The sequence below is a fragment of the Microcaecilia unicolor genome, chromosome 3, assembly GCF_901765095.1.
Source record: "Microcaecilia unicolor chromosome 3, aMicUni1.1, whole genome shotgun sequence".
NCBI lineage: Eukaryota > Metazoa > Chordata > Amphibia > Gymnophiona > Siphonopidae > Microcaecilia > Microcaecilia unicolor.
The window spans coordinates 112119866-112133133 of NC_044033.1; the positions used below are offsets into that span (position 1 = coordinate 112119866).

At 44.0% G+C, this 13268-nt stretch overlaps 1 protein-coding gene across 1 annotated transcript in view; it reads right to left on the bottom strand.

The window, feature by feature from the left end:
* The window catches only part of HNRNPLL (heterogeneous nuclear ribonucleoprotein L like), a 125281-nt gene that overhangs the window by 81313 nt on the left and 30700 nt on the right, over nucleotides 1–13268 (bottom strand). Inside the window, exon 2 of the mRNA XM_030196287.1 lies at nucleotides 12419–12537. Within this exon, the coding sequence (XP_030052147.1) occupies nucleotides 12419–12537 (119 nt within the window). The remainder of the gene's footprint in view (nucleotides 1–12418; nucleotides 12538–13268) is intronic.

Below are 13268 nucleotides of genomic sequence, written 5' to 3' on the forward strand. Positions count from 1 at the left end.
AGTACTGAAGCAAGGCTCTCCGCACATCCAGGAAATGTAGCGAGGCAAACTCTCACGGATAATCCTCTCTTCGAAAAGACGGAAGATAAACCACCTGATTGACATGGAAAACCGAAACCACTTTAGGTAGTAACGATGGCACCATCCAGATTGACACCCTTGCTTCAGAAAACTGCAAAAAAGGATCTCTGCAAGACAAAGCCTGAATTTCAGAAAGCCTCCTAGCTGAAGCAATGGCCACCAAAAACACTGTCTGAAGTGTTGGATCCTTCTCAGAAACCTTATTCAACGGCTCAAACGGTGGGGCCTGGAGGGCTCGCAGTACCACATTCAAATGCTACGCCAGGCACGGCTGCTGCAGAGGAGGCCGAAGCCAAAAAGCCCCAAGTAGGAAACGGACCACTGCAGAGTGAGCTGCTAAAGAGGAACCGTCCAGTTTGCCCCTAAAACAAGCTAGCGCGGCCACCTGCACTCAAAGGGAATTATATGCCAATCCCTTTTGAAGCAGCACAGAGAGAGTGGGAAGTGGACCAATGACTCCAGGAGAACGGGAGATAAGATTTCAAAGAACCACTTTATTAAATGACTCGACAGAGAAACTGTGTTTCGGCCAAACGGCCTGCCTTAGAAGTCTTAAATGATCCTGTAGTTAGAAGAGGAGGTGCGTCTCAAGATTGAATGGTCTTTGGTGATCCTTGTACTCCCAAAAAACAACCTTAAGGTCGAATGGTCTAATGGTCTTGATAAAGACCTTTATGATATCTTGCTGGCGCAGCGTCTCGATATATCATATATCGAGACGCTGCGCCAGCAAGATATCATAAAGGTCTTTATCAAGACCATTAGACCATTCGACCTTAAGGTTGTTTTTTGGGAGTACAAGGATCACCAAAGACCATTCAATCCAGAGACGCACCTCCTCTTCTAACTACAGGATCATTTAAGACTCCTGAGGCAGGCCGTTTGGCCGGAACACAGTTTCTGTGTCGAGTCATTGAATAAAGTGGTTCTTTGAAATCTTATCTCCCGTTCTCCTGGAGTCATTGGTCCACTTTCCACTCTCTCTGTGCTGTTATATTTACGTGGGAGTTGGTGTTCATCCACTTAGGTGGATTACTCAATCCCTTTTGAAGACCATCCTGAAGGAACTCCAGAATAACTGGAATGCCGCCCGAAAAGGCGATTCAGTATGCAAAGCACACCACGCTGCTGAAGTAGACTGCTTCTGTGCCCCCAAAAGAGTGGCAGTGACTGGTCCTGAAAATCCCTTCTTCCTCAGCTGCTGACTCTCAATAGCCAGGCCGTAAGATCAAAGCGGGAGGTATTTTCCATCTGAACTGGCCCTTGATGCAGCAGATCGGGAGTCACTGGAAGTCGCAATGGTGGCTCTGAGAGCACCTGAATGAGATCCGCATACCACGGCCATCGGGGCCAGTCCAAGGCCACTAGAACGACCGGCCCCTGATGCTGCCCTATGCGGCAAAGAACTCTCCCTATCAGAGGCCACGGAGGAAAAACATACAGTAGCTGTTGTTCCAGCCATGGCTGGAGAACAGCGTCTAACCCTATGGATCCTTGCTGCCGTTTGCGGCTGAAGAACTGGGGAACTTTGGCATTGCAAGCCATGGCCATGAGATCCATTACTGGTCTTCCCCAATGTTGACATATCAGCCAAAAAACAGAGTCCAACAGCGTCCATTCCGCTGCGTCCAAAAGAGTCCAGCTGAGAAAATCCGCTTGAACATTGTCTTGACCCGCAATGTGCGCTGCCGACGGACTCTGAACATGCGCTTCCACCCATAATAGAAGATGAGACACTTCCACTGCCAAGGGAAGACTGCGAGTGCCCCCCTGCCGATTGATGTAGGCTACCGTTGTGGTGTTCTCCGAGAATACACGAACCGCCTGCCCCTGCAGAAGGTCCTGAAAACTCCGCAGCGCATTCACGACTGCTCGCAACTCCAGACGATTTATCGGCCAAGTCGCTTCGAGAGGGGTCCACAATCCCTGGGCTACTCGATGAAGACAATGGGCTCCCCAGCCCACAAGGCTGGCATCTGTCATGACTATGACCCAATTGGGAGACGCCAGAAAAACACCCTTCTGCAAACTGGCTGACCGGAGCCACCAGAGCCACCACGCGAGACTGTCCCTGGCCCGGCTTGACCAAGGAAGGCGTTGTTGATAATCCAGCAACGTCGGCGACCATCTGCTCAAAAGGAAATTCTGACGAGGCCGCATGTGAGCCCTTGCCCATGGAATGACCTCCAAGGTCGCCGTCATGGAACCGAGGAGCTGAACATAGTCCCACACTCAGGGAGCGCAACGACTGAATAAGGTCCGTACCTGAGAAACCAATTTGATCCTTCGCCCCTCGGGAAGCAACACCTTCTCCCGCTTCGTATCGAATTGCACTCCAAGATACTCCAGACTGAGTAGGAACCAGATGACTCTTGTCCATATTGACCACCCAACCTAAGGATTGCAACGCCGCAATCACTCGGTCGGTGACCACTCGACTCTCCTCTGCTGTCGTCACCCGAATCAGCCAGTCGTCGAGATATGGATGCAGCCGAATCCCCTTCTTCCCCAGGAATGCCGCCACCACCACGACCTTGGAAAAGGTGCGTGGAGCAGTGGCCATTCCAAAAGGAAGGGCCCGAAACTGGAAGTGCTGACCCAGCACCGCAAATCTGAGAAATCTCTGATGGGGCTGCCAAATGGGAATGTGCAGGTAAGCTTCCCTCAAATCGAGAGCCGTCAAAAACTTGCCTGGTTGAACAGCCGCAATAACTGCCCTTAATGTCTCCATGCGGAAGTGACGAACCCGCAAAAACTGGTTTACTTTTCTGAGATTGAGAATAGGCCGAAAAGCCCCTCCCTTCTTTGGAACCACAAAGAAGATGGAGTACCGACCTGTGCGCCTTTAAAGAGGAACAGGCACGATAGCCCCTATCCTTAGCAGCTCTCGCAAACACTGCAGAACCGCTGTCCTCTTGGCCCACGATACACAGCGGGACTCCAGAAAAAAAGTCTGTGATGGGAGAGAAGAATTCTAGCTGGTAACTTTCTTGCACTACATAGAGGACCCACTGGTCCGAAGTAATTCTGGCCCACTCTGGAAGAAACAGAGGAAGCCGACCACCTGCGCCACTGTTGGATTATTTGTAGTAAATAATTAGCAGATTTTAGTACACACAGCTTCAGCTTTAGAAATGTTAATTTCTTTCTTCATCTCTCTCTCATTCACCCCTGAATAATTCACTGCTGAGTCACTTTAAAGTTGAAGTAACAAAACATCTGTTTACTCACAGTTTGTAGTTAGATTATAATCAGACAGGCTTATATATACATATTACTATACATTTGTATTATCAGCTCCTTCCATGTGCTTAGATGGTAATGGATGCTCACACCACCATAGATCCTCTCAGGTTAGGAGAGATCATGAGCTCCATGTGCTCCATGTGCTGCATGTGCTGCATCTAACCCCCACAGGAAGTTGCATAGCTGTGTGACCTCTCTAAGTAATTCACATCAGAGGTCACAGAGTAATCACAGAGAAAAGATTGCTGACAGGCAATGCATGTTAAAATACAATACATTCCAACAAACCCCTTCTCATGCATAACTGTCATGCAATTATTTATTCATACAAAGTCCAAGCTTTATACGCAGATTCACAAAATGTTCTCTGGGTAACGGTTTGGTCATGATGTCAGCTGTCATCTCACTGGTGTGACAATAGTGTAGACTGATGACCCCTTCTTTTGCCAACTCTCGCACGTTGTGGTATTTCGTTGCGATGTGCTTGGTGCGTGACTGAACCTTGTCATTCTGTGACAGTCGGATGCAGCTCTGATTATCTTCCATTATCTGGATTGGTCTCTTTTCAGCTATTCCGAAATCCAGCATAAGTTTTTCAATCCACATCAGTTCTCTGCACGCTTCCGATACAGCCACATATTCAGCTTCTGTAGAAGACAAACTCACAATACTTTGTTTATGACTGGCCCATGAAATTTGTACATTTCCATACATAAACACATATCCACTTGTGGATTTATAATTAGAATGATCCCCTGCCCAATCTGAATCACAGTAACATATTAGTTTTGGATTACTATTGGCTGAAATCTTTAATTTACAATCAATGGTACCCTTTAAATACCTTACCATCCTTTTAACTGCAGTCCAATCTGATTTGGTAGGTGAGCTGACCCTTCTGCTCAAAATTCCTACTGCATTTGCAATATCAGCCCTGTATGTGGTAGCTAGATATAAAAGCTTACCTATGGCTGATCTATATTGGATGTTATCTGGTAAAGGTTCTCTTACTGTTTCATCCTTCAGAAAATCAGTGATCATGGGAGTGCTTACAACTTGGGCATCTTGCATACCTAAACTTTCAATAAGCTCATTTATTTTCTGCTTCTGGCTTAGAAGATAAGAACCATCATTTTGTTTCTCAATTTCTATACCAAGATAGTATGACACATTTCCAAGTTCTTTTATCTCAACATTGAGGTTTAAACACTTTACAATGTCCTTGTACTCTTGCTCACTTTTGCTTGCAATGAGCAGATCATCAACAAAAGCTAAAATGTATGCATATTGTCCATTTCTGCACCTAGTGTACAAGCATTTATCTGCTTCACCTTGCTTAAATCCTAAATTTGTCAATATTTCATGCAATTTTTCATTCCAACATTTTGCACTTTGCTTTAATCCATAAAGACCTTTGTTTAATTTACACACTAGCTGTCTTTGTTTTGTATTTATGAAACCTGTTGGCTGTTCCATGTACAAGTCTTCAGTTATATCTCCGTGAAGAAACGCTGTTTTCACATCAATGTGGTTGACTTGCATGCCTTTTGAGACTGCAATGCTCAGAAGTGTTCTAATTGTCGTGTGTTTCACTACAGGTGCAAACACTTCATCAAAATCTTCTCCATATTTTTGAAGATATCCCTTTGCCACTAATCTGGCTTTATACCTTTCCACTTTTCCTTGTGCATTCCTTTTTAACTTGAATACCCATTTGCATCCTATAGCTTTCTTGCCAGGAGGTAATTTTGTAAGAATCCAAGTATTATTTTTATCCAATGCATCAATTTCTTCTTGTGCAGCTTTATGCCATTCAGCAGCTTCTTCTGCTGGCATTTTCTCAATCTCATCCCATGTTAAGGGCTCTTGAGCTTCTGCTGACTTTGTTAGGTAAGACAGTCTTGGGGGTGGAACACCTTTGTTTTCCCTGGATGAGCGTCTGACAACAGGTTGGTCTGACCTTTCCGCATCCTCTAAATCTGAGAGTTCTTCTCCAATTGATTCCCCTTCTCCAACTGTACTGTCTTCTTCAATGATCCTTTCTGTGTCTGCTTCCTCTGCCTGTTCCTCGTTAGATACAGGTGAGTTGCTTTCAGACATCTGCCTTGGTATGGCATTTATATACACTGGCATGTCTATTATGGTTCTAGTTTCATATTCTGGATGATAAGGCTCATCTGGGATAATCCAGCCTTTATCAACCCTTTTGTTTTCATCAAAATATGTAACATGTCTTATGCCAACAATGCCAGTTTTCAGATTCAAAATTCTATATCCTTTGTGTCCTGGAGCATAGCCAACTAAAATGCCCCTTTCTGTTGTGGAATCCAGCTTATGCCTTCTTTGCTTTGGTACATGAGCATATGCTGTACTTCCAAATGTTCTTATGTGTGACAGGTTTGGCTTCCTACCATGCCATGTCTCATGTGGTGTGCGCTCAGCGCCTTTAGTTGGCATTCTGTTTTGTAGGTACACTGCTGTGAGAATGGCTTCCCCCCATAGTCTTTTAGGGAGATTGCTATCTGACAGCATACATCTGGTCATTTCCACAAGTGACCTAAATTTTCTCTCTGCAACAGAATTTTGCTCTGGTGTATAAGCTACTGTTGTGATATGCTGAATGCCTTCTTGTTCTAGAAATGTGCGCATGCTTTGTGAAGTGAACTCACCACCATTGTCGGTCTGAAGAACCTTTGGTTTTCTTTCAAATTTATTGCTCACCATGGCTACGTATTTCTTCAGCATGTCTGTGACTTGACTTTTCTCTTTCAGCAAATAGGCCACACAATATCTAGAGAAATCATCCAAGAATATTAGCACAAATCTGTTATTTCCCAATGATGGGATATTAAACGGTCCACATAAGTCACTGTGTATTAAGTCCAGCACTTTATTACTCCTATTTCCTGTGTATGCAGGAAATGAGGGTCTCACACCTTTTGAGTAACACAGTCTATGCATTTCTCCATTTTACCAGCATCTGCACTTATCTGAATGCCGGTGGCCAGTTGCTTACTGTAAAGATCCTGGATCACCTTAAAATCACGATGTCCCAGGCGGCGGTGCCAGATTTCCAGACTACATTTACCATCATTCTTCCTTACTTGCGCCATATGTGAGGCTTCACCTGAAATGCTCAGTTTATAAACATCATTATGCATAAAAGCTTCAGCATACACTTCATCATTTTTAGAGATTGTGCACTTACTGTTTTCAAAATGAATCACAAATCCCTTCTTATCTAATGTAGATACACTAAGCATATTACAAACTGCTTGGGGAATATACAAGACATCACTTACAGGAATTTCTTTAACTTCATTAGACACTTTGCATTTTAAGAATCCAATACCCTTTGCTTGGATCTTAGCAGTCCCTGCGTTTGCAGTTTTAAGAATACCTTCCTCTGGACACATTTCCTGAAAGAAATTCTTACAATTGGTTAAATGGCATGTGCTCCCCGAATCCAAAATCCAAGTACTTTCATTTGAATTATTATTTACCATAGTCAAAGATTTTTCTGCCATTAGAAAACCCTTGTGTTTATCTTTGTCCTTCATACATTTCCTGGTTTGAAAATTCTTTAGTTCCATTGGCTTAGGTGAGCTAGAGGGAGTGTTTTGTGTTTCCTTACACCATTTAGATACATGTCCCTCCTTTCCACATGAGTAGCAAATCAGCTTGCCCTTGGGTGGAGTTTTCCCATAGCTCCGCCTTCCTCTGTTCTTTGCCAAGAAATTTGTTTCATTTCTCTCTGACTTGCTTTGAGAACACATCTCCTCAGAATCATTTATTATGCATTCCTGCCTTAGTTTTGATGTTGCCTGTTCAAAAGATTGCCCTTCAATGGCCTCATTTACAGACCTAAAAACATCAAACTTCTTTGATAGTGAGGTAAAAAGAAATGCTCTTTTCAATGCATCACACATGGGAATTCCAGAAAGTTCTAACTTTTGAAATGAAGACATAAGATGCATAATGTGATCATTACATTTACTTTTATCCCTTAATTTGGTTTCATTCAACTCTGCCAACCAAATTGGTTGCTGCTTTGCATATGTAGTTGCATACATAGTTCTCAGTTTATATAAAATGTCCTTTGGTGTATCTTTTCCCTCCACTAATATGGCTTGTTTCTCTGAGAGAGCTTCCAAAAGCATGCACTTCACATAATAGTTTGCATTGTCCCATTCAGCCATATTTTCAGCTGTTCTGTCTTGGTCTAAGCATATATTTAATCTTTTTGCTCGAAGGAGACATATGAATCTTAGTTCCCACTGCTGATAATTAAACTCAGTTAATCTAGGCACCTTGAGAGAATAGAACAATGGTGAATTTCCTCCCTCAGCCATTTTCTTAGCCTTCTGTCTGCTGTGTGGGGGGAGAGAGAGACAGACTGAATCTTTCCTTTTAAAACTTAAGAGAAAAATGTGGCCTTTTTTTCTGCCTGGTAATATTTCTCTTCTTTTTCAATTCCTGGCCCTGGGCCCATAACCCTTTTGTTGGATTATTTGTAGTAAATAATTAGCAGATTTTAGTACACACAGCTTCAGCTTTAGAAATGTTAATTTCTTTCTTCATCTCTCTCTCATTCACCCCTGAATAATTCACTGCTGAGTCACTTTAAAGTTGAAGTAACAAAACATCTGTTTACTCACAGTTTGTAGTTAGATTATAATCAGACAGGCTTATATATACATATTACTATACATTTGTATTATCAGCTCCTTCCATGTGCTTAGATGGTAATGGATGCTCACACCACCATAGATCCTCTCAGGTTAGGAGAGATCATGAGCTCCATGTGCTCCATGTGCTGCATGTGCTGCATCTAACCCCCACAGGAAGTTGCATAGCTGTGTGACCTCTCTAAGTAATTCACATCAGAGGTCACAGAGTAATCACAGAGAAAAGATTGCTGACAGGCAATGCATGTTAAAATACAATACATTCCAACAAATGGCCCACGATACACAGCGGGACTCCAGAAAAAAAGTCTGTGATGGGAGAGAAGAATTCTAGCTGGTAACTTTCTTGCACTACATAGAGGACCCACTGGTCCGAAGTAATTCTGGCCCACTCTGGAAGAAACAGAGGAAGCCGACCACCTGCGCCACATCATTGGGAGACCGGAGAAGCCCCTGACGAGAGGGGGGTCCAGCCAGACGCTTCTCGTTGCGAAAGAAGAACGCTGCCCAAAACGAGGATGCTGAAAGGCTGCGTTGGACCGCCCCGGGTGATACTGTTGTGTCTCTCTGAAACGTGACCTAAAGGCTCCCTGCCTGGAAGTAGACTTGGGCTATCCTCCGGAAGACGCTGAGATTTGCAATCCCCCAAATCTTTAACAATCTTTTCTAGGTCTTCCCCAAAAAGCAATTTCCCTTGGAAAGACAATTTAATGAGCAGTTTCTTAGAGGCCATATCTGCAGCCCAATGATGGAGCCAAAGAAGACGCCGAGAGGAAACGGGCAAGGCCATGAGTTTGGCCGAAGCACGGACCAAATCTCAAGGCATCCGCCAAGTATGCCAGCCCAATATCCATCAGCGACATCTGAAGAGTTCCCGGCATATCAGACTCTGAAATCGAATCCATGACAGAATGTAGCCAACTGAGACAAGCTCTAGCCGCATAAGAACTACAAACAGAAGCTTAAAGTGTCAAAGCGGCCACCTCAAAGGCACATTTTAAAGAGGCCTCTAGTCGTCTGCCTTGCATATCCTTAAGTGCCACACCACCTTCCACTGGAAGAGTAGTCATCTTAGTGACCGCCGTCACCAGGGCATCCACCCTAGGTAGAGCAAACTGCTCTAAATGGTCCGCTGAAACTGGATATATCCTGGCCATAGCCCTGGCTACTTTCAGCCCCACATCCGGATCCGCCCACTGGGCCGAAATCAACTCTTCAATAGGTTCATGTACCGGAAAGGCCTTAGAAGGTCGTCTGGTACTTGTCATCTTGGGGTTGACCGCCTGAGAAGCCGCAACCTCGGGGTCCTCTATATTCAGGGCTTCCAGCGCCTGAGAGATAAAGGAGGACAACTCCTCCTTATGGAAAATCCTCAAGGCAGAAGAGTCCTCCAGTTGGTCAGTGAAGACACTGTCCTCCACCCCCATCTGCTCCGAGAGAGCAACCACGAAGGAAGCTGCAGACGACCGCATGCAGGACCCCTCCTCAGACCTCAAAGAAAGCCTAGGCTTTTTAAGGGAGGAGAAATCCTCTGGGGGAAAAACCCAAAATCTCTTGGTTACCTCCAGACCCCCAGTCAATGTCAGGGTAATTGAAATCAACCATTATTGTAGTCTCCAGTTTGATAGCTTCCCTAATTTCTGATAACATTTCTGCATCTGTCTGCTCATCCTAGCTAGGTGGACGGTACTATACTCCTATCACTATCCTTTTCCCCTTTACACATGGAATTTCTATCCATAGGGATTCCAAGATATGTTTTGTGTCCTGCAGAATTTTTAGTCTATTTGCCTGAGCTGCATGCTCAGAACAGACTCTACTTTGGGATTCACCAGCCCCCCTGCCTGGCTCTTGGGTGTGGGTTTTTTTTATTTTTTATAATAGCTCTATCCCCCTGATAACAGGGGAATAATGCTATACCAGGCAACCCACCAAGATTAAATATTTCCTGTGGGCTTCCTGGGGCTGCAGGGATGGCAGGCACCCCCAAAAGGGTGTGAGAGGGCAGGAGTGAGGGGGACCCAACTCCCTTTGCAACAAGAGCAATGTGGGGACCGTGCCAAGCATCTCACCAAATCACTATGGGCAATGACTGGGGCCTGCAGAGCTGAGCTTCGTGCTCTACCAGGTCTGGTCTATGACATGAAAACCTGGGATAAGGTCTTATGTTCTTTCAAGCAGTGTGACCTGCATTGCTGGGAGCTAGGCCAGGGATCAGGTGCATCAGCTAACACAACCAACCACCTTATACCTGTGATGTCACTTGGAAAAGTCTGTTTCTCTCAGCCAATGGCAGGGAGGGATCTCACTTCCTTTCCTTGGAGGACTCTTTAGAAAATGAAAGATAAGAACCAGCCTGGCCCATCCAACCTGCCCAGAAGTGGCTAGGGTTGTACCTTCCACTCTGTGCAAGTTACTCTCCTTTTGTTTTTTAGGATTGTAACTGCTGCATTAAGTGGGCCCTTTATGCTTTTTAAATGTGAAAGTCATTTAAGGTTTGCTTTGAGTGGGAATACTCTATCCAGTCAATATTCAAAGAGATTTAACTGAGCAGGAGAAGATCCTGCCTAGTTAAATTGCTTGTGGCCGGCTACCCACTCTACTGATGTTCTGTGGCACTTAACCAGCCAATGATACTGAATAGTGGCACTAACCGTCCACGTTGCAAGAGTCAGGAGTTAAGTGGATGCCGGTAATATTCAGTGCTGATTACTGCATAGCTAATTAGGTATGTAGGAACACATAAATAGCGGTCTTAACTTTGACCAGTTACCCTGTGGGTCCCAGCTCGAAGCTGCCAGCGGTCTCGCCCCCCCCCCCCCCCCCCAGCCGCCACTCCTATCAATCATTGGAGGTCCACTGCCTCTAGAGGTTGTGGCAGCCATTTTGATGAAGGAGCCAGCTGGGGCAGGAGCAACTGGGCACTGCTCCTGCTCTGAAATGACTGAAACAGTAAGTTTGAGGGGGCCTTGTTTGACAGCTGGGACCTGCATAAATGTTTAAAAATACGTTCACCCCTGCCGGCTAAATTTTGACCAGTATATTTTTATTCCATCCTCTTACCAGAGATAGTCTGGGATAATCAAATGCCTTTTTGAATTGTCATTGTTTTTGTCCCCACCACCTCCCATGGAACAGCATTCCAAGCACCCACCATTCTTTCTGTGCAAACACATTTCCTGATGTTGCACTAAAGTTCCATTCCTTTCAGCTTCATTTTATGTCCTCTGCCCATCAGCTAGAGCGGTATAGAAAGTTTTGCAAATAAAATAGTTCTGTAACCTTTTTTTTTTTTTTTTAAATGGTTGGTTTGTTCAATATCTTTCAAGTGCTTAAGTGGAGTGGAGGAGTAGCCTAGTGGTTAGTGCAGTGGACTTTGATCCTGGGGAACTGAGTTCAATTCCCACTGCAGCTCCTTGTGACTCTGGGCAAGTCACTTACCCTCCGTTGCCCCTGGTACAAAATAAGTATGTAAACCGCTTTGAATGTAGTTGCAAAAACCTCAGAAAGGCGGAATATCAAGTCCCATTTCCCTTTCCCTTAAGTGTCTATTTTATCTCCCCTATGCCTCCTCTCCTCTACGGCATACATATTCAAGTCTTCATACACTTTTTGGCACAGATTCATATCACTTTGGTTGTTTTCCAGCCTGATCGCCATTTTTCCGCCATTATCTACATGTCTTGAAACTGCTCATACCATTTGCTATGTTAAGAGCTACCGGATAAGTACATAAGTATTGCCACACTGGGACAGACCAAAGGTCCATCAAGCCCAGCATCCTGTTTCCAACAGTGGCCAATCCAGGTTACAAATACCTGGCAAGATCCCGAAAAAGTTCACTACATTTTATGCTGCATATCCTAGAAATAAGCAGTGGATTTTCCCCAAGTCAATTTAATAATGGCCTATGGACTTTTCCTTTAGGAAGCCGTCCTTAAAGCCCGCTAAGCCTTTACTACATTCTCTGGCAACGAATTCCATCGTTTAATTACACGTTGAGCGAAGAAAATTTTCTCTGATTCATATTAAATTTACTAAATTATAGCTTCCTCGCACGCCCCCTAGTCCTAGTATATTTGGAAAGAGTAATCAAACGATTCACGTGAAGAGTAAATACATATTTTGGCCCTTTTGACAGGATGTGGGAGTCATCTAAACTGGTTAACATGGCAACAAGAGTTATTTTTGAAAGGTTGATCCACTTTCATTCGCGAGCGTGGAGAGAAAATGATGGAAGATTAGCAAGGAGACACTGGATTTTTCTTATCTTAAGAGTTAGCCATGTCAACACTACTAGACATCACATCATCCAGTTCTGTACTGGTCCTTGGAGAATGAAACATTTCAGTCAAGATAGAAAGGCACAATAATGGCAATGTATCCAGATGTAGGCTACCTACCATATAGATCCAAATTTCTGAAGGGCTTCCACAAGGTCAGCTTCCACCACTGATTCACAGAGCCCTCTGACATGGACGACAGGGGAAACAGAAACTTTGTGATGGCTTCCACCTCCATCCTAAGAAAGAATTTTATTAAAAATGCATAGAATCAGAACTCTAAAGAACAGTTAATAAACAAGATATATACACATTTACACCACTTAGTTTACTTTCAATTGCATAACAAAAAAACAAACAAACCACAAACTAACAAACAGAAAAAATACACCCAAGAAAACTAGGCAGTATTTTTCGCTACACAGATCACTAAAAATCTTGCTACAGCTATTATTTTGCAAAGATAAAGGCCAACATTTTAATTGAAGAAACAAAAACGAGGAGGAAGAAGAAAACAAAGGTAAAAGGAGGTATTTATAAAAACATAAAAACATATGCATTGCCATACTGAGACACAGTGAAGGTCCATCAAGCCCAATATCCTGTTTCCAATAGTGGCCAATCCATGACACAAGTATATGGCAAAATACCAAAACAGTAAAACAGATTTTATGCTGCTTATCCTAGAACAGTGATCTTCAACCTTTTTCATCTCATGGTACACTCACAAAGCAAAAAAATTGTCAAGGCACACTACTGGAATTTAACCCATACCTGCCCATCCCCACCCATCCCTGCAAGTAATGTCCTTCATCTCCGCCCCCCCCTCCCCGGTACCTGTAACCTTCAGAAGTAGTTATTTCATTTAATTATGTAACTGAACTACATTAGCCTGTGGCAGAGACCCATTTACTAAGTATGTATTCTTCCCAGTTGCTGTATCAGCACAGGCAGAGAGCAAGTGCACCTG